Raw genomic sequence first — 22,439 nt, 5'->3', positions numbered from 1 at the left:
TCGGGCATCAAATACAAATGTTAGTGATCAACTTTTTCTCTCATCTCCATCTGGTTCTTATTAGAGAGAAAAGGGAATGGCTTAACAATGATATACATTACATTATAGAACAGGAACAAATGTTCTGCACTCAGATTAAGGGTTCCTTTCCATTCTGTTCTGTAGGCCTCCTGTGTTTCTGCCTTGCAACATCCCTCCCTCACTCTGTCTACCCCTCTCTCCCTCTCTCCCTCTCTCTCCTTTAGACCCTCTAGACCCCTTTTCTGGACTGAGGAGGAGAGAAATACAGCACAACTCTGTGGTCTGGTCGTTGTGGGCCACACATACCATGACTAACCAACTGAATACGGTGCTGTTTTGACATACCATGATTATAATTGACATACCATGATTATAATTGACATACCATGATTATAATACTACTGCTTCTCACAAACCCCAGAAATATTATTGCCTCTTCAATTGATTCTGCATAAAGGCAGTTGTTGAACAGTATGGTGGAGTCCATGGAAAATCAAAGGAGGATGGACAGATGGATGGAAGGGTTCAGCATACCGCTGCACTCATCTTTCATCTTACCATCCATCTCTCATCCCCCCCCCCCGCTGTCTCTGAAGAACACTCACACATAAGCACACACACACACACACAAGTGGTACAGACCACCATGTTTGTACATATTTACAGTGAATTCAGAAAGTGCAAATATATTCAACATAAAAAACAGAAATACCTTATTTACATAAGTATTCAGACCCTTTGCTATGAGACTCGAAATTGAGATCAGGTGTATCCATTTTCCATAGATCATTCCTGAGATGTTTCTACAACTTGATTGGAGTTCAACTGAGGTAAATTAAATTGATTGGACATGATTTGGAAAGGCATACACCTGTCTATTTAAGGTCCCACAGTTGACAGTGCATGTCAGAGCAAAAACCAAGCCATGAGGTTGAAGGAATTGTCCATTCCGAGACAGTATTGTGTCGAGAAACAGATCTGGGGAAGGATACCAACAAATGTCTGCAGCATTGAAGGTCCCAAAGAACACAGTGGACTTCATCATTCTTAAATGTAAGACGTTTGGAACCACCAAGACTCTTCCTAGAGCTGGCAGCCCGGCAGAACTGAGCAATCGTGGCAGAAGGGCTTTGGTCAGGGAGGTGACCAAGAATCCGATGGTCACTCTGACAGAGCTCCATAGTTCCTCTGTAGAGATGGGAGAACCTTCCAGAAGGACAACCATCTATGCAGCACTCCACCAATCGGGCCTTTATGGTAGAGTGGGCAGACGGAAGGCACATGACAGCCCACTTGAAGTTTGCCAAAAGACACCTAAAGGACTCTCAGACCACGAGAAACAAGATTCTCATGTCAGATGAAACCAAGAACTCCTTGGCCTGAATGCCAAGTGTGACGTCTGGAAGAAACCTGACATCCCTACGGTGAAGCATAGTGGTTGACAGCATCGTGCTGTGGGGATGTTTTTCAGCGGCAGGGACTGGGATTGAGTGAAAGATGAACGGAGCAAAGTACAGAGGGATCCTTGATCAAAACCTGCTCCAGAGCACTCTGAGCACTCAGACTGGGGCGAATGGTCAACTTCTAACAGAACCACAACCGTAAGCACACAGCAACGACAATGCAGGAGTGGCTTCGGGACAAGTCTCTAAATGTCCTTGAGTGGCCCAGCCAGAGCCTGGACTTGAACCCGATCGAACATCTCTGGATGTCTAAATGTCTAAAAACCTGTTTTTGCTTTGCCATTATGGGGTATTGTGTATAGAGTTATGAAATAATCAATTTTAGAATAAGGCTGTAACCGACATGGGTGGGCAATTCCATTCCTCAGGGAATTGATTGGTGTCACAGTTTTGCCCCAGCCCCAGCTAACACACCTGACTCCAATAATCACCTAATCATGATCTTCAGTTTAGAATGCAATTTGATCAGCTGTGTTTGCTAGGGATGGAGAAAAAGTGTAACACCAATCAGGCCCCTGAGGGCTGGAGTTGCCCACCCCTTCGTGTAACGTAACAAATACGTTCCGAATGCAATGTATGTTTCTGTGCATCCTCGTGTGTGGTTCTACAGTAAAATGTAAGCTCTCTCAGTAAACACAATAAAATCCTGTTTTCCACAGCCTGTTAAGATTAAATGTGTTTATGTAGCGATTTCAAACAGAGATCCAACTCCCATCAACTTAATGGCTTGACCTTGTAAACTCAGATTACCCCAGCACCTGTGTAGCCTGGAATGCTCTCTATGCACTTTTCTAAACACTCATTCTAAGTGTAACCCTCTGACAATAACCTGCAGCTCTGAGTCAGACAGGGACTGTATATGAGTGTGATGTATCTTTGTTGAGGGCTAGTCTATATCCTGGGCTGGGTTCTGTGTGTAATAGGGTGTAGTGGCAGATCATTCAATTTAATAGAATTTTTTAATACACAAATTGCATAGTCATTGTTACAAACTGCATGTGAGGTACACATTTCTAAGTAACATTCCGGCACTACAAGTGAAGTAGACAAGGAGTTCAGGCACATGTGAGACACGTGGAAGAAAAAGAAGCCATTGTGATTTTGTCATCACATTGAGATTGAGTCCAGCTCACTCTTGGTGGTTGCCAATCTCTCTAACTATCTTTTCTTTCTCTCTGTCCTTATGAAGCCTAAAGGCTTCAAACACAGAGAAAAAGAGCAGAGTGGAAAAAAGAGGACCAGACCATGTAAATCAGAACTACTAAAGGAAAATGTAAACACCACATAGCTAAGAGGTGAGAAGGATGGAGGAGACCAGAACATTTGCCCCTCTCTTTCTCCATCCTTCTCATCTAGTGTGATGTTTGGTAACACAGAGCAACAATCGTGAAATGACGAGGTGTCTCTGACAGCCTTGGAGAACATTCTGTGATCCACAGGGGGGAGTTGGGTATAAATATCCCACAATGCCTTTCTCCCGCTGTCCAATGGGAGCTGGCGGTGATGGACCTGGTCGAAACTTTTTGGTGTTTTTTTCTAAAACAATTCTAAGAAATAACAATCAATATATTCTCCATAAAAATAAACTATCCGCAAGAGATGTAAAATATCTACATTGGGGAATTTGTGTTTTTTAACTAAATCAAGCCCTGCCCTTAAATAAATAAGAAGGTCAAGTATGTTTACTTTAAAAGCCACCATAATTTGTGTAGGTATGTGTAGTCGTGGCCAAAAGTTTTGAGAATGACACAAATATTAGTGTCTGCTGCCTCAGTTTGTATGATGGCTATTTGCATATACTCCAGACTGTTATGAAGAGTGATCAGATGAATTGCAATTTATTGCAAAGTCCCTCTTTGCCATGCAAAATAACTGAATCCCCAAAAAACATTTCCACTGCATTTCAGCCCTGCCACAAAAGGACCAGCTGACATCATGTCAGTGATTCTCTCGTTAACACAGTGATTCTCTCGTTGACGAGGATAAGGCTGGAGATCCCTCTGTCATGCTGATGGAATTCGAATAACAGACTGGAAGCTTCAAAAGGAGGGTGGTGCTTGGAATCATTGTTCTTCCTCTGTCAACCATGGTTGCCTGCAAGGAAACACGTGCCGTCATCATTGCTTTGCACAAAAAGGGCTTCACAGGCAGCCAGTAAGATTGCCACTAAATCAACCATTTATCAGATCATCAAGAACTACAAGGAGAGCGGTTCAATTGTTGTGAAGAAGGCTTCTTGGGCGCCCAAGAAAGTCCAGTAAGCGCCAGGGCCGTCTCCTAAAGTTGATTCAGCTGCGGGATCGGGGCACCACCAGTACAGATTGCTCAGGAATGGCAGCAGGCAGGTGTGAGTGCATCTGCACGCACAGTGAGGCGAAGACTTTTGGAGGATGGCCTGGTGTCAAGAAGGGCAGTAAAGAAGCAACTTCTCTCCAGGAAAAACATCAGGGACAGACTGATATTCTGCAAAAGGTACAGGGATTGGACTGCTGAGGACTGGGGTAAAGTCATCGATATTTTGGGTCCATGGCCAGGAAACTCCCCAGACCTTAATCCCATTGAGAACTTGTGTTCAATCCTCAAGAGGCGGGTGGACAAACAAAAACCCACAAAATCTGACAAAACTCCAAGCATTGATTATGCAAGAATGGGCTGCCATCAGTCAGGATGTGGCCCAGAAGTTAATTGACAGAATGCCAGGGCGGATTGCAGAGGTCTTGAAAAAGAAGGGTCAACACTGCAAATATTGACTCTTTGCATCAACTTCATGTAATTGTCAATAAAAGCCGTTGACACTTATGAAATGCTTGTAATTATACTTCAGTATTCCATAGTAACATCTGACAAACATCTAAAGACACTGAAGCAGCAAACTTTGTAAAAATGTATATTTGTGTCATTCTCAAAACTTTTGGCCACGACTGTACACAGAGACAAGGCGTGGGGCTATGTTGGATACTGCAGGGTATACTTCCCTATGGTGTAAACCAATGTAGAGAATAGTTTTTAACCCAGATGGGCTATGTGGTAATACTGTAGGGGCCATTCACACGCTATGACCTACTGCCATCTGTATCATACTTCACTCCCTCCTCTCTATTTTCTCTTCCTCTGTATCCGTTGCTAAAGCCACTTTCTATCACTCTAAATTTCAAGCTTCTAACCCTAGGAAACTCTTTTCCACATTCTCCTCCCTAAATCATCCACCCCCTTCCCAAAAGTTGTTGATGTCTTTGTATAGAAGATTGAAAACATCCGCTCCTCATTCACTCAGCCTATTGAGTCCACTGGTCCCACTCCCACAGAATGAACTACCCTGTGCCTTAACCTCTTTCTCCCCTCTCTCTCCAGATGAAATCTTACATCTAGTGAGGTCTGCCCGCTCAACCCCATCCCCTCCTCCCTTTCTCCCGACGATCTCTGGAGACCTCCTCCCATTCCTCACTTCCCTCATCAACTCATCCCTGACTGCTGGCTACATCGCTTCTGACTTCAAAATGGCCAGAGTGGATTCTCTCCTCAAGAAACCAAGACTTCACTCATCTGACTTTAAAAACGTTAGACCTGTATCCCTGCTTTCTTTTCTCTCCATGCTATCTCTGATCAACTCTCTCATTTTCACGCTCTCAAAATGATCTTCTTGACCCTAACCAGTCAGGCTTCAAGACGGGTCAGTCAACCGAGACCGCTGTTCTCTGTGTCACGGAGGCTCTCCACACTGCCAAAGCTGACTGTCTCTCCTCTGTTCTCATCCTCCTAGATCTATCCGCTGCCTTCAACACAGTGAACATCTGATCCTCCTCTCAGGGCTGGATGTCAGGCTCTGCACACTCTTGGATTGCATCCTACCTGGCAGGCCGCTCCTTCCAGGTGACGTGGAGAAGATTCTCTCACTATTGGTGTCCCCCAGGCCTTGGTTCTAGGCCCTCTCCTCTTCTCTCTATAGACCAACTCACTCAGCTCTGTCATATCCTCACATGGTCTCTCCTATCATTGCTATGCGGATGACACTCAAATACTTTTCTCTTTCCCCCCTTCTGACACCCAGGTGGCGACACTCATCTCTGCGTGCCTGGCAGATATCTCACCATGGAAGTCGGCTCAACACCTCAAGTAAGGTGAACAATATTATGTGCATGGATGTGCAGGGTTGAAAGTTCTGTGATTGACTGTGTCCCTGGCTAGACTTGTGAGGGCAGCAGCAGCACATTAAAAAACAGTGCCTTACTGGATGTGAAGCGGAGTTGGGTGCCACTTGGCCCTGGAAGTGTCAGAGAGTAAATACAGTGCATGCGTTCAGCATTTTTCATGCATGGATGTCAACCTGCCTTCAATAGGCCTGTAAAACCATGTGGGTCAGAGGTGAATGGAGAAACACACACACACACACACACACACACACACACACACACACACACACACACACACACACACACAACCTAGATCCCTAACCTAGAGATGACATGATTTAATGTGAGGGGCTGACATCCTTTTAAATAATGGAAACACAGCTGTAGAGCTGGGTCGATGATGCCAATAAGTAGTTAAATTACCCCCAGAATCGTCCAAGACCAATAGGCTAAGCCCACTACAGTAGCTACATTCCTCCCTCCTTCCATCCATGCAGAGAACACAACACCATTTAAGGCTCCCTATCGGACTGGTAGCTAAAGCTTCCACTAGAGGTCTTTCTCTATATCGCTCACATACACTGTTAAAAAAAGTGATGATCCTAACTGACCTAAGACAGGGAATTTTGACTAGGATTAAAGGTCAGGAATAGTGAAAAACTGAGTTTAAATGTATTTGGCTAAGGTGTATGTAAACTTACAACTTCAACGGTGTATGTATGTATATATATGTGTATGTGTATATATATATTTATATGTGTGTATGTGTATTTGTATATATATGTGGGTATGTGTATGTATGTATATAAATATATATATTTACCCCAAAAATATTTTGGGGATTGGAAATGATGCAGACAATTACATTGATGGAAGCTTCAAAATTTCCGCAATACTAAAGCTGATCCACCCCCTAAAGATTTTTTTTTAAAAACATTAGCTAGCTAGCCAACCTGGAATCTACATCATAAGATATTGACTGCCAACACTCTGTTCAGAGGCACTAAGTACTGTCCGTCGGCAGGCAAATGTTTGACAATCGTACTGGTATGTCTGCGCTTTAATCCGAACCCTAACGCTAACCCCTAACCTTAATTGTAACCCCTAACCCTAATTGTAACCCTAAACCTAACCCCCTGGCCTAAAATAGCCTTTTTCCTTATGGGGACTGTCTGAATTTTCCTTGTTTTAATATTCTTGTGAGGACTTCTGATCCCCACAAGGATTGTAAAACCCAAAAAACATTAGGGCTGTCACATGGAATAATACAGCTTGTGTATGTATCATTGTTGTGATGAGGTTATGCTCCTGTGCTTTTATTGAATAAGAGAACCAGACACTGCTTGCCCTCTAGTGGACAAAGTTGAATACTGCAAACTCAACTATAATGAGATTTTCTATAGTTGAAGTTCTCATTTTCACCACTGGGTGGCGCCCAATCTCTAAAATGGAAACAGGTAGTCTTCCCTATAAACCCATCGTATGACAAACTAAGCCATACATGGTATAACAGAACATACAAAAAGACTCATGATAAAACTATTTACAGTGAATACTTGATCAGTGTTATATCGACCCAAGATTTTAAAACGTGTGCGCATCTGTGTGTTTATGTGTGTGTGAGTCTGTATGTGTGTGTCTATGCATGCATTTGAATGCGTGTGTGTGTGCGTGTGTTGGTGTATGTGTTTATGTGTGTGTGTATGAGCATGGTTCTGTACTGACCTTCCTGCCAGAGAAAAGCATGCAGAGCTGGTGCATGGAGCCTCCGTTCTTGGTCAGCTCCTTCTTCAGGGTCTTGGGCGAGGGCAGCGACCAGCCCCCCTTGTGTCCGTGGCTCGCGTCCAGGCAATTGATGGTGTTGTCTGAGGTGAAGCAGGTAGAGCGTGGGTCCTGTAGCAGACTGCCCTCGCTATGCGTGCGGCGCCGCAGTGAGTTCTGGACGCTCAGCCGGCCGCCATGCTTCTCGCAGGCAGAACCCTCCACCATACTGCGGCGCTTACTGTCGCGGCGCTCTGGGTAGGCATCATCGCTGTCATCTTCTTCATCATAATCATCATCATCATCTTCTTCTTCATCATCTTCATCATCCTCGTTGTACTCTTCGTCGGTGTTGGGCGAGGAGAGAGCATCGGCGCTGAAGGAGCGGTCTAGGCGGAGTTCGGGAATGATGAAGGAGGAGGAGGAGGAGGGGGGGGCGTTGGTGTCGGGGGGGTCTGACGGGGCCTCGTCATCCGTCGCTGAGGGAATTGCCTCTCTTTCCCCACCCTCCTCCATCTCTCCTTCCTCCTCACCCTTCCTCTCCTCCTCCTCCTCCTCCACCTCCTCCTCTCTATCCCTCCAGATCTCGGGCTCGGTGCCCTCCATGCTCTTGCAGTCTTCTCCCTCGGTGGATGGGGGCGGGGTGGGGGGCACCTTGTGCTCCTCTTCGTCACCCAGCGGGGTACAGACCTCCTCCAGGGGCGTGAGGGGCTCAGAGGGTTGTGGGCTGCCCAGAGTCAGGGGCAGTGAGGGGCTAGAAGGGTAGGGGTAAAGGAGGTCCTCTTCAGAGCCCCGTGGCAGGGATAGGCCTACTCCCAGCTCACATGGAGGGGTGTCCACTTTGGGCTCAAGCATCTGGAGACAGAGAAAGCGAGAGAGAGAGAGAGAGAGAGAGAGAGAGAGAGAGAGCGAGAGCGAGAGAGAATGAAGGAGAAAGAGAAAGAAATGAGCATGAGTCTCTGGAGACCCATGATGCTATGCAGTCCCGTCCCGCTACCTCCCTTCCTTCCTATCTCCCTCTTGCCCCACCTGCAACTTTTTTTCAGTGAATCAAAACCTAACAGGAGCGGGATCCAAAAGTGACTTGTCTTCCACACCTTATCAACCACAAAGACACACACATAGGTAGAGGACAGAGACACAGAGACACACAGACACAGAGAGACAGAGACAGAGACAGAGACACACAGACACACAGACACAGAGAGACACAGAGACAGAGACAGAGATAGTAGAACATATCACATTTATTAGTGTTGGGCTAAAGCAAAAATGTGTCGCCTCAGCTAATTCAGTTTTGGTGCAATGCCCTTCACTACTGACGATTCAAGGCATCCACATCTGAATTGCCTCCATTAAACATGTCAAATAAGGAGAAGACAAAACCATCAAAGAAACCCATCGACAGTCAACCAGAGCCCTGCTGCGCCAGTCAACCAGAGCCCTGCTGAAATGCTCCCAATCACTAAAAAGCTATTAAGACACGTCCCACATTGTCCGATCAATAGAGAAACAAGCCTATACCCAGACCAGGCCGCATCTCAATCCTGTCCTATTGACAGCAATCCATTCCTATCCTATTGACCTGTGAAGTGCGTTACATGCCTAAGAAACTAATGGCTCAGTACCAACTATCAACAACGTCCTGGTAAAGGTGAAGCCAGTGATTCTGGGTGTATGTGGAGAATTGTTGACTTTAGGCAGGAAAGAGAAGCCACATGAAATGAAGAAAGACAAGAAGAAGAAAGACACTCTGAAACACACTGTGATGGTAGGCTTTCAATTGCTGAGAGAGGGCCTCATTGTACAGTTCACCAGCTACAGACTGATGATGACGGGGGCTGCTATTTTTACAGTGAATTGCACTTCTATAAGAGACACACTTCTATAAGAGACAGGGCAGCTTAGTACATAATCTTTCACTCTCTCCTCTCTCCTCTCTCCTCTCTCCTCTCTCTCTCTTCCCTCCTTTGACCCAGAGGGGTGAGAGAGAGAAAGACCAATAGATGGCAAGGAAAAGTGAGGGCATTATCAGATTGGATGTCAAGGGAAAATACAATCCACAATTCTGAGAGTAATCGTAATAGTCCCTGCTCTGACCCTGTCATGTTTTAAACACCAAATACTGCATTTGTATGCATTATATGGTTGAAAAATTAAAGCTGAGATTTTAAATAGATAGAATGATACAAGGTTTGATTGTAAACTTCTGTAAGACCATGGTAAATGCGTAAACGCAGACGCATTGTCATGTATTGTCATATTATGTCTTGTTCCTGTTCTTTCTCTTCACTTCGTCTCCCTCTGCTGGTCGTATTAGGTTACCTTCTCTTCCTCTCCTTCTCCCAGCTGTTCCTCATCTTCTCTAAACTACCTCGTTCACCCTTTTCCCACCTGTTCCTTTTTTCCCTCTGATTAGGTCTCTATTTCTCTCTCTGTTCCTGCTTCTGTCTTTGTCAGATTCTCGTTTGAGTTTCTCATGCCAGAACCAAACTATCGTCTCGTTTGCTTCACCCTTGTCCCGTCCTGTCGGAATCTGCCTGTTCATCTGATGCTACGTGTGATCAGGTACCTCTGTCCTCTACGACCCGCGCCTACCCAGAGAGACCAGCAGTCTGTCGCCGCTAACCCAGCTATTCTCCTCTGCTGCTAAGAAGGGGACTCTAACCCAGCTATTCTCCTCTGCTGCTAGAAGGGGGACTCTTCTGTGAATATCAGAAGGACTTTATGATTCATTCATCGCCCTCTCTGCGGGTTGTCTATTTTGCCATTATATACATCTGAAGAGGATCTATGTCTTCCCTGTGTTTTGACATTAAAGGACTCTGTTTTTGTTAAACCACTTTTGGGTCCTCACTCACGTGCATAACACGCATGTACAGACACACTCTCTTTTTATCAGTATCTCTCTCTGTCTCTCTTTTACACACACACACACTCTCTCCCTCCCTCTGCAGTGGAGAAATGGCAGGAGACACAAAGGAGCCACCTGTCCTGTCAGACACACACTACATATCCAGTGAAAAAAGAATGGTCGAAACACTCAATCACAAAAACACAACTCAGCCTAATTAATTTCAGCTTTGTCCAGCACTGTCATGTGCTTCTGTGGCCGTTGGCTAAGAAGTCTTACTCTCTCTTTCTCTCCCGTGGCTGATCTGAGGACAGAGGTTGAGAGTATTGAGAGAGGAGGATGAAAGAGACCCTTGACGGGCTAAAAGCTCTCTGTGTTTCTGAGGAGAGGACTGGGGAGGAGAGGGGAGGGGAGGAGAAGAGCGGAGCACAGGTAGGTCATCAATGATTAACGTTATGCTATCAGACCACTAGCTCCACCCTCATTACTCTCCCGGTGTAGCATCACATGAGCTAAATGGAAACATGAGATGGGATGGGTGGATGATGAGAGCCCAGCGGAAGAGAGGAGGAGTAGGGCAAGAAAGAGAGAAAAGAAAGTAGCAGAAGAAAATAGGAGCGGAGAGGGAGAGCAGGAATATAAAGGACAGTCAAAAGAATTGTGTTGAGAAACACTTAGCTGGGGCTGCTTCTTCCTTCTATCATAGAAGCCCAGGGCAGTTTGAGAGAACAAAACAGAACCATTAGACCCTTCTTCAATTACAAATGATCCCTCGCTCTGTGTCTCTGTCTGTTGCTGTCACTCCCCCTCTATTTTTTGTCTCTCTCATCCTTATCCCTAGGATGAAAGAAGAAGCACTGAACTGTCATGACGTGGCCCTTTCTGGGTGTAGATTGTGGTTTCCCCCTCTCTCACTCTCTCCTACACCCAGGTTCTGATATCTCAGGTAGTAAATTCCTGGCAGAGACTTTCTCCCCCTTTTCATGCAGAGAGAGAGACCACAGAGTGAACCAAGGATTTCACGTGGCCGAATTCCTAAATCCCCAAAATGGGAAAATGAAACAATATGTCCACTTGTGAGAAGGTGGGAATGGTCCATGAACACTTAAGGGGCAGGTATGACAAGTGTGTTTCATTTGGTGACCTCAGAGAGGACAGGAAACACACATACAGTGGGACAAAAAACAATTTAGTCAGCCACCAATTGTGCAAGTTCTCCCACTTAAAAAGATGAGAGAGGCCTGTAATTTTCATCATAGGTACACTTCAACTATGACAGACAAAATGAGGGGAAAAAATCCAGAAAATCACATTGTAGGATTTTTAAATTATTTATTTGCAAATTATGGTGGAAAATAAGTATTTGGTCAATAACAAAAGTTTATCTCAATACTTTGTTATATACCCTTTGTTGGCAATGACAGAGGTCAAACGTTTTCTGTAAGTCTTCACAAGGTGGGTCTTCCAAATGGACAATGACAACAAGCATACTTCCAAAGTTGTGGCAAAATGACTTAAGGACAACATTCCTGCTTTCTTACAGATGAGTGGCAACATCCCTCCTCAACCTCGCTTAAATACAATACAAAACGGGTTCCATTGATCAGCTTCCAACCAACCAGTCATGTTAGATTCAATGAGTGATTGCATTCAAGGAAAGGAGGATGCACTTTCAAAGTATTTGAACAAGACCTGGTTTTATGTTGGGCATAAACTTCAACTCACTTGACTCTGTCACAGAGGAGCCTCACTTCTGTGGAGGTCTACCTGTAACTGAGCCTAAAGGACCTCGCAAACCAGACATAGAGGGGGAGACTGATATGGAACAGTATGTCCTCTTATGTCAATACACCCATGTCCTCGTCTGTCACATCTCTGAGAATTGGGGTTGCTATTATGTCAATAAACCCAATGTCCCTTTGGTCACCTTTCTCTGAGGGAGTTGTGTCTAGATAATCCACTCATGTCCTCACGTCCCTCTGAATGGGGCTGGCAGGTGGTTAACACGCATGAATTAGAGAGCATATTAGTGGCTGTCTGAGAGATCACTAAGAGGGGATTCATCTCCATACCACACATACACATGCACACACACAGCTCTGCATCAGATTTGTACGTTAAAAACCTCTAGAGTCGATCTCTGACCCCCCACAGAAATCTATTAAGTATAATTGTAAAAAAAATCCTATGAAGCTCCTGAAATCTAGAGATATCTGTTTTTTGTATGGGCTGCATCTCAATCCACAGGCACCACCAATGTCAGCCTTTCTCATCTGCGGTGGAAGGTGACCAGCCTCAGCTGTGTTTGTCAGACCAGGAAACATCCATAAAATCAGTCTTCTCACAAAAACGTCTGTTAATATGACCCCTCTATGGAAGAATGTGACTCGCACGAACATGATGTTGTTCTGTGTTTTGCTCTACGGCCCCATAAGCTATACGGGACTCATCTGATGTCGGCACCGCCAATGTGCCAACTTATGTCTGCAGCGTCCAAACTGTTTGGGCTACACACTAATATGACCCCTTTACGGGAAGATGAGACCCTCTCTCTGCAGTTACACAAAAACACCGTCTTCCATCCTCTCTAGAATGGAGATGAGAGAGATGAGAAGAGGGGAGGGACAGAAAGAAGGAGGGAGAGAGAATGGAGAGGGAGGAGGGAGAGAGAAGGGGGAGAGAAAAGGAGAGGGTGAAGGAGAGAGAAAGTCGACAGACAGAGGTGAGAGAGAGGAGAGTGAGGAGGAGAGAGATGAGAGGACGTGGAGGAGAGAGAGGGTAAACGAGGGAGGGGTAGAGGGAGGGGAAAGAGAGAGAGAGAGAGATAAAGGGAGAGAGGAGGGAGATAGGAGGGAGAAAGAGATAGAGAAGAGAGGGAGGGAGACAGAGAGAGGGTGTAGGGGAGAAAGAAGGGGAAGGGAGAAAGATGAGGGGGTATAAAGAGGTAGAGAGAAAGAGACTGAGGGAGGGAAGGAGGGAGAGAAGAGTGAAACAGAGGAGAGAGGGGATGAGAGATAGGTCTGTCTGTGTGTGTCTCATCCTATCATCTTTTTGACTGGAATGTATTGACATAAGCATCAATTGGTTGAAATCTTTTCCCATTGACTGGGAATGTGTTGGCATTCAACCCTGTGACACCCACCTTTTCCCATTGAATGCAATGTATTGACACATTCATCAATTGGTTGACACTCATCTTTTCCCATTGAATGTGATGTATTCACATAAGCATCAAGAGGTTGACATATTTTCCCATTGGCACCTCAATGCCTGCTGGGAGCATAGCCAATTGACATAATCTTCAATTGGTAGAACCATAACTTTTTGCAAAAAGGATGACAGGATGACGCTTTCCTATGACATCATTTTAGGACACCACATTGTGAGAATATATTTGTGGGTGAGCATGATTGCTTACTATCCAACCAGTCCACTGGAGAGCTACGGCGTTCGTCCAGGTCCCTGTTCTCCCTCTTTTTCAACTGTTGAATACTCAAGTCAAACCCTGAGATCTTGTTGCACTTCAATATTAGTTGAGGAAGGGCTAGGCAATAGATTGTCAATGCTGACTGGCCACAATGACATGCATGGCCACCCTCCTCCGCCTATCCCTCGCTCCAAGGAGAGAGGGATGAGGTATCAATGGCCCTGTGATCAAACAAAAGATCAAAACAACGGAGAAGAGGAATGGTCAGAAAGAAAAGTAGCGCAAAAACAACAGGATGACAAAACGGGAAAGTGTTCCCATAAAACCTCTCATATTCATTGAGCGATAAACAGACTGAACGTTCTCTAGCATATAGGAGGAGATTCACAACTCTCCTCGATATGTTTATTACTACTCCTATCTCTAAATGTGCGGACTCTTGTCTTGTACCTCAGTTATTACTCAACAATACGTGTTACTCTGGCAGCTATATTATTATTAAGATCTAGGAGCAGGGTATACAGTTGATTAGATTTCCTTTTCCCTGGGGGTGTCGTGCCCTTTGCTAAGAGAAAGTGAAGGTATAGAACAGCATATACAACACCATTATGTGACATGGGGGGAATTATTACAGCAATATTACAGGAAAACAGCGGTGCGCGGAGCGACACAATATTAGTCACTTTAGGGGACCTGGGGGCATCGGGAAAAAGATTTATTAAAAGCAAGTCTATTTTCATTAATATTTCAGCACAACAAGAGACCTATTTTTCACACCAACCTCCGCCTCGTCTCCTTCCTGGATGAGGTCATGAAACATTGAAGAGTAATGAAAAAATGCCACTTCAACGCTCTGTGTCCCCGTACTATGATGCCTTACAGAGTCATCTTTTATAATGGGGGTCAACGCTCTGTGTCCCCGTACTATGATGCCTTACAGAGTCATCTTTTATAATGGGGGTCAAGGGTCATGTTCAAAGACACTATCAATCCCAGCAGAAGGTCAGAGGGAAAATATCAGTGACGTGATTACGGGGCTAGCTGGCTAGCTGTGTGACATCCCCTGCAAAGTCGGTGTGACCACTGCAGAAAATCAAATCAAAGTTAATTTGTCACATGTGCCAAATACAACAGGTGTATTCACCTGTATTCACCAACAGTGCAAAAAAGGTATTAGGTGAACAATAGATAAGTAAATAAATAAATACAACAGTAAAAAGACAGTGAAAAAAAACAGTAGCGAAGCTACATACAGTACTATAACAGTAGAGAGGTTATATACAGTACTATAACAGTAGAGAGGCTATATACAGTAGTGAGACTATAACAGTAGAGAGGTTATATACAGTAGTGAGACTATAACAGTAGAGAGGTTATATACAGTAGTAAGACTATAACAGTAGAGAGGCTATATACAGTAGTGAGACTATAACAGAGAGAGGCTATATACAGTACTATAACAGTAGAGAGGCTATATACAGTACTATAACAGTAGAGAGGCTATATACAGTACTATAACAGTAGAGAGGCTATATACAGTACTATAACAGTAGAGAGGCTATATACAGTACTATAACAGTAGAGAGGCTATATACAGTACTATAACAGTAGAGAGGCTATATACAGTACTATAACAGTAGAGAGGTTATATACAGTATTGAGACTATAACAGTAGAGAGGCTATATACAGTAGTGAGACTATAACAGTAGAGAGGCTATATACAGTAGTGAGACTATAACAGTAGAGAGGCTATATACAGTAGTGAGACTATAACAGTAGAGAGGCTATATACAGTAGTGAGACTATAACAGTAGAGAGGCTATATACAGTAGTGAGACTATAACAGTAGAGAGGTTATATACAGTAGTAAGACTATAACAGTAGAGAGGCTATATACAGTAGTGAGACTATAACAGTAGAGAGGCTTTATACAGTAGTAAGACTATAACAGTAGAGAGGCTATATACAGTAGTGAGACTATAACAGTAGTGAGGCTATATACAGTAGTGAGACTATAACAGTAGAGAGGCTATATACAGTAGTGAGACTATAACAGTAGAGAGGCTATATACAGTAGTAAGACTATAACAGTAGAGGGGCTATATACAGTAGTGAGACTATAACAGTAGAGAGGCTATATACAGTAGTGAGACTATAACAGTAGAGAGGCTATATACAGTAGTGAGACTATAACAGTAGAGAGGCTATATACAGTAGTGAGACTATAACAGTAGAGAGGCTATATACAGTAGTGAGACTATAACAGTAGAGAGGCTATATACAGACTATAGTGAGACTATATACAGTAGTAGAGAGGCTATATACAGTAACAGTGAGACTATATACAGTAACAGAGAGGCTATATACAGTAGTGAGACTATAACAGTAGAGAGGCTATATACAGTAGTGAGACTATAACAGTAGAGAGGCTATATACAGAAGTGAGACTATAACAGTAGAGAGGCTATATACAGTAGCGAGGCTATATACAGTAGCGAGTCTATATACAGTAGTGAGACTATAACAGTAGAGACTATAACAGTAGAGAGGCTATATAGCGAGGCTATATACAGTAGCGAGGCTATATACAGTAGTGAGACTATAACAGTAGAGAGGCTATATACAGTTGTAAGACTATAACAGTAGGCTATATACAGAGAGCTATATACAGTAGTGAGACTATAACAGTAGAGAGGCTATATACAGTATTGAGACTATAACAGTAGAGAGGCTATATACAGTAGTGAGACTATAACAGTAGAGAGGCTATATACAGTAGTGAGACTATAACAGTAGAGAGGCTATATACAGTAGTGAGACTATAACAGTAGAGGGGCTATATACAGTAGTGAGACTATAACAGTAGAGAGGCTATATACAGTAGTGAGAGAGGCTACATACAGTAGTGAGACTATAAGAGTAGAGAGGCTATATACAGTAGTGAGACTATAACAGTAGAGGGGCTATATACAGTAGTGAGACTATAACAGTAGAGAGGCTATATACAGTAGTGAGACTATAACAGTAGAGAGGCTATATACTATATACAGTAGAGAGGCTATATACAGAAGTGAGACTATAGTACAGTAGCGAGGCTATATACAGTAGCGAGTCTATATACAGTAGTGAGACTATAACAGTAGAGAGGCTATATACAGTAGCGAGGCTATATACAGTAGCGAGTCTATATACAGTAGTGAGACCATAACAGTAGAGAGGCTACATACAGTTGTAAGACTATAACAGTAGAGAGGCTATCTACAGTAGCTATATACAGACTATATACAGTGAGCGAGGCTATATACAGAGGGGCTATATACAGTAGTAAGACTATAACAGCTATATACAGTAGAGCTATATACAGTAGTGAGACTATAACAGTAGAGAGGAGGCTATATACAGTAGTGAGACTATAACAGTAGAGAGGCTATATACAGTTGTAAGACTATAACAGTAGAGAGGCTATATACAGTAGCGAGGCTATATACAGTAGCGAGTCTATATACAGTAGTGAGACTATAACAGTAGAGAGGCAAAATACAGTAGTAAGACTATAACAGTAGAGGGGCTATATACAGTAGTAAGACTATAACAGTAGAGAGGCTATATACAGTAGTGAGACTATAACAGTAGAGAGGCTATATACAGTAGTGAGACTATAACAGTAGAGAGGCTACATACAGTAGTGAGACTATAACAGTAGAGAGGCTATATACAGTAGTAAGACTATAACAGTAGAGAGGCTATATACAGTAGTGAGACTATACCAGTAGAGAGGCTATATACAGTAGTGAGACTATAACAGTAAAGAGGCTATATACAGTAGTGAGACTATAACAGTAGAGAGGCTATATACAGTAGTGAGACTATAACAGTAGAGAGGCTATATACAGTAGTGAGACTATAACAGTAGAGAGGCTATATACAGTAGTAAGACTATAACAGTAGAGAGGCTATATACAGTAGTGAGACTATAACAGTAGAGAGGCTATATACAGTAGTGAGACTATAACAGTAGAGAGTCTATATACAGTAGCGAGGCTATAACAGTAGTGAGACTATATACAGTAGTAAGACTATAACAGTAGCGAGGCTATATACAGTAGCAAGACTATAACAGTAGCGAGGCTATATACAGTAGCAAGACTATAACAGTAGCGAGGTTATATACAGTAGTGAGACTATAACAGTAGAGAGGCTATATGCAGTAGTGAGACTATATACAGTAGCGAGGCTATATACAGTAGCGAGTCTATATACAGTAGTGAGGTTATATACAGTAGAGGCTATATACAGTAGCGAGGCAATATACAGTAGCGAGCCTATATACAGTAGCGAGGCTATATACAGTAGCGAGCCTATATACAGTAGCGAGGCTATATACAGTAGCGAGCTTATATATAGAAGCGAGCCTATATACAGTAGCGAGCCTATATACAGTAGTGAGGCTATATACAGTAGCGAGCTTATATATAGAAGCGAGCCTATATACAGTAGCGAGCCTATATACAGTAGCGAGGCTATATACAGTAGCGAGGCTATATACAGTAGCGAGCCTATATACAGTAGCGAGGCTATATACAGTAGCGAGGCTATATACAGTAGCGAGGCTATATACAGTAGCGAGCCTATATACAGTAGCGAGGCTATATACAGTAGCGAGGCTACATACAGTAGTGAGCCTATATACAGTAGCGAGGCTATATACTGTAGCGAGCCTATATACAGTAGCGAGCCTTTATACAGTAGTGAGGCTATATACAGTAGCGAGGCTATATACAGGCACCAGTTAGTCAGGCTAATTGAGGTAGTATGTACATGTAGTATGTACATGCTGTTGAGAAGCCTTTTGGTCCTAGACTTGGTGCTCCGGTACCGCTTGCCATGCGGTAGTAGAGAGAACTATGGGGTGGGGTCCACTGGGGTGGCTGGGGTCTATGACAATTTTTAGGGCCTTCCTCTGACACCGCCTGGTGTAGAGGTCCTGGATGGCAGGCAGCTTAGCCTCAGTGATGTATTGGGCCGCACGCACTACCTCTGTAGTGCCTTGTGGTCGGAGGCTGAGCAGTTGCCGTACCAGGCAGTGATGCAACCAGTCAGGATGCTCTCGATGTTGCAGCTGTAGAACCTTTTGAGGATCTGAGAACCCGTGGCTGCGACTGTAAGGGACACACTGACAAATCACCTCCACCCAACAACGCTGCCTAGATAGCCTCCTTTAGCCGCAGTGTGCGTTCGTAAGTAAAGACCACTGATATTCCCCTCCACAGCCACATTACACAATGACACCAGCCAGAATGAAGAAGAGGGGGAGAGAGAGAGACGGGGGTGCAGTGTTCATTGATATTGATCGAGAAGGACAGAGGACAGGGGGAGACAGAGGGAGATGAAGGGAGGAGACTTAGGGGAGAGGTGGAGTTAAGGTTGATGGATAACGCTGCAGAGGTAATAATGCCCCACACGACAGACCCAATTTCATTAACACCCTATCTGGCTGTGTGTCTCGTCTTTTTCTCTGCCCTCTCTCTCGCTTTGTGCTTCTTCCTCTCTTATTTTGTGTCCTCATATATGTTTCCATATCTATATCCATCGTTAAATTTGTTTACGAATGGATTGTGTGTGTGACGTGACAATGCTCGACGTTACAAGCGTACTGTATTTCTCCATCTCTATGGCCGTGTCAGATTACCCATACTTGCGTCCTACATAGTAGGCTTAAGGGGTATGAGAAAATAGAAAGTGTTACAGTATGTGAAACATTTGGAAAATGTAATAAGCTTTAAATGCCGCGATGTCATACTCGTTTCAACTTTTCATCTAGCATGAATTTGCTGCACCACATTTAGGAAGTGAATAGTCTTTTCAGACCCAATTGTTTGGCAACAGCTGATAATCAGATAAGGTGACAGATAACACTGTACCAAATGAATGAATGTTGAGGAACAACCTAATTTGCAGTATGGATGAGCCTGGTATGTTTATGTGTTGCATACTGCATATGTTTTTACATACCTGTGTTCCAAAGAGTGTGCAGTATGGTTAGTATACAGCGTATACTCTTCAAAAACAGAATTTTGGCCACAGCCTCTATCAACCCCAACCCTCCTTCCCTCTCTCTCAATAGACATACGTGTAAACTGGCCCTCGCCCTCTCCTCATCGAAACACACAACAAACATGTTGACAGACGTTCCTCGTGACTGACTATTCCTGTCCTCTATAGGTCGATACACTGCTAAACTGTTGACAGAGGGTGTGTGATCAATGGTTGCTCATGCGCACGGTGTGCACACACTCACACTAGCCAGTGAGGTCTTATAGAGCGACTGAACGCACCGATTCTGAAAGTGTTTTTTTGTCGCTCATTAAGGAAAACAAGATTTCATTCTTGGGGTTGTGGTTCGATGTGGTAGTTACTGATATTTGTCCTCCATGAGGCACCAAAGGACTTCCTCAAAATAGTCCGAATGAATCTAAGATCAAAATATCTGTAATTCATTTGAAAGTTTGAACGAGGAGGTTTTAGTCTATCAATTTTACATCGAGCTAAGGTGCAGTTTCTCTAAAGTCTTACGTAAACAACGTCCAATCCGGTAAACAGCTGGGCAGGTCTGTCTCACTGTCTGTGTGTTCTGCCATATGATTGGATAGACCTCAATCACCACAGATGCTAATCCCATGTTAGTGGGTAAGTGGGCATTGTCGAAATCAAAACCCAACCATCAGATTTATTTATTAGACCTTTATTTAACTAGGCAACAAATTCTTATTTACAATGACGGCCTAATCCAGCCAAACCCGGACGGCGCTGGGCCAATTGTGTGCCACCCAATGGGACTCCCAATCACGGCCGGTTGTGATACAGCCTGGATTCGACCACGGTGTCTGTAGTGACTCTTCTAGCACTGAGATTTAGTGCCTTAGACCGTTGCACCATTCGGGAGCCCTCGGGAGATAAGTCATGGTGAACTCTTGTACAGAAATTTCACAAACCTCTGTTTGTTTGACCAGCCGGTAATCAGATAAATGACGAAAATGTACTTACTTGCATTTTTTTATCAATTTTGGTACTGGAATAAATGTTTCTGGCTAATATCGATGTTACATATGCTGTTTTCAATGACAGAAGTTGGTTTTTGAGTTCAGGTCTGCTTTAAAAAGGCAAAAATATAATTTCTCCCTAGTGTGTTCCTTGTTTTTCCCTCTCCCATCTCTCTGTTCTCTCTCTTTCTCCATGATCTTTCTGTCAAGGAGAACCGTGGCTGGATTTGCACAGTCAGAGCTGTGAACTCATGTGAGCTCATGACGATCCTCTTGCAGCGATGAGACGATGCAGATGACGCAATGACTTCTATGATTTACGGACTCCGATGACAGTACAGAGAAGGCCACACCAAGCTAAAACCTGATTTATCTATCGGCATACGAGCTGATTGGAAATGTCTGTATTTTAGCAACTTATTATGACATTTTTTCAAAAGAAACAAAAGAAAAGAGAGAGAACACAGACAAAACCAAACTTCCTAAAAGTAGATAATAAAATGCAGGTTATCCGAACCTGAGGTGACAGACCAAGAACCTGCGTTGATTTCCTTTTCTCTGCTCACCTCTCTTTCTTGCATTATTTCCTTTAGTACCAAAAATAAAAAACCCTCCTATCTTCCTAAAACAAAGAATACCAGCAACATCAACAAAACCATCAAAAACAACCCCCCATGCATTCAACGTTAGGCTACCTTATAAATACACAATTCCCTCTATCTATTAAAAGCTAGAAACTCACCTATAGAGTGTGTGGGTGGGTCTATCACTATGGAGATAGTATGTCTTTATAGAGTTCGCCTGTGGTGAGAGATCCCCAGTTTATAGTCCAACAAACAGAGGCAAACGCTCCTCCTTCATATCCCTGGTAAAGTGGCCCAGTCTCCTCTCAGTCAAATGGCCAGTGGTGTGGGTGTGTGTGATATGGGTGTGTGCGTCCGTCAGTGTGAGTTAGAGTGCAGTAACTGCGTCTCTGTTGCCAAGCTGAACGGAGAGAAGGAGAGAATGCACTGGGGGACTAATAGGGAGACTCCCATCCAGCAGACACAAGAAACAGAGAAGAGGGAGGGGGACATAAAGAAAGACAAAGAGAGCTGGAGAGAGGAATAAGTGTGTGTGTGTGTGTGTGTGTGTGTGTGTGTGTGTGTGTGTGTGCGCGTGCATCAGTCCCTCCAGGATTCTGCGATTGCAACATTTTTAGCAACAAGAATTCCCCACATACTAAGCGAGGGTTTGGAAATTTGACCATTCACTGCACAATTTTTGCATAACATGGTTAAATCATTGCAATATATCGTTACCCATCATCGCAGTACAAAAAGAGGACTTGCAATTTCAAACAATCAGCACACATTTAAAGCATACTGGGTTTTTTTTTTTTTGCTTTTGTGCAATTTTGTGGGACATTTTCACAACTATTATTCTAAATGCATCCTGTTTAAAATATATATTGTTGTTTTGTTTTCTCTGTAATGCTACCAGCCACCGAGCAATGTTATGGAGTTGTCTTTAGCTTTCCTAGTTCCCAATCTCCCAACCTCATAACTAGCTACCAAAAAGCCATTTCATGCTATTCATCAAGATAGTGTAGTTAGTCAAGCTAACTATCTTAGCTGGCATGCCTGATGGACTGGTTGGTAGACCATGCCTGATGGACTGGTTGGTAGACCATGCCTGATGGACTGGTTGGTAAACCATGCCTGATGGACTGGTTGGTAGACCATGCCCGATGGACTGGTTGG

At 43.7% G+C, this 22,439-nt stretch overlaps 1 protein-coding gene across 4 annotated transcripts in view; it reads right to left on the bottom strand.

Moving 5' to 3' along the window:
- Window positions 1-22,439, bottom strand: part of LOC139387870 (regulator of G-protein signaling 3-like) — a 239,518-nt gene that overhangs the window by 58,871 nt on the left and 158,208 nt on the right. For all 4 annotated transcript variants that reach the window (XM_071134175.1, XM_071134177.1, XM_071134178.1 and 1 more), the window contains one exon: window positions 7,340-8,230. In XM_071134175.1, coding sequence (XP_070990276.1) covers window positions 7,340-8,230 — 891 coding nt within the window. The remainder of the gene's footprint in view (window positions 1-7,339; window positions 8,231-22,439) is intronic.

The sequence above is a fragment of the Oncorhynchus clarkii genome, chromosome 29 (assembly GCF_045791955.1).
Source record: "Oncorhynchus clarkii lewisi isolate Uvic-CL-2024 chromosome 29, UVic_Ocla_1.0, whole genome shotgun sequence".
NCBI classification, from domain to species: Eukaryota; Metazoa; Chordata; class Actinopteri; order Salmoniformes; family Salmonidae; genus Oncorhynchus; species Oncorhynchus clarkii.
Note: the sequence above shows the minus strand (reverse complement) of the source record. Positions and strands in the feature narration are given on the sequence as shown.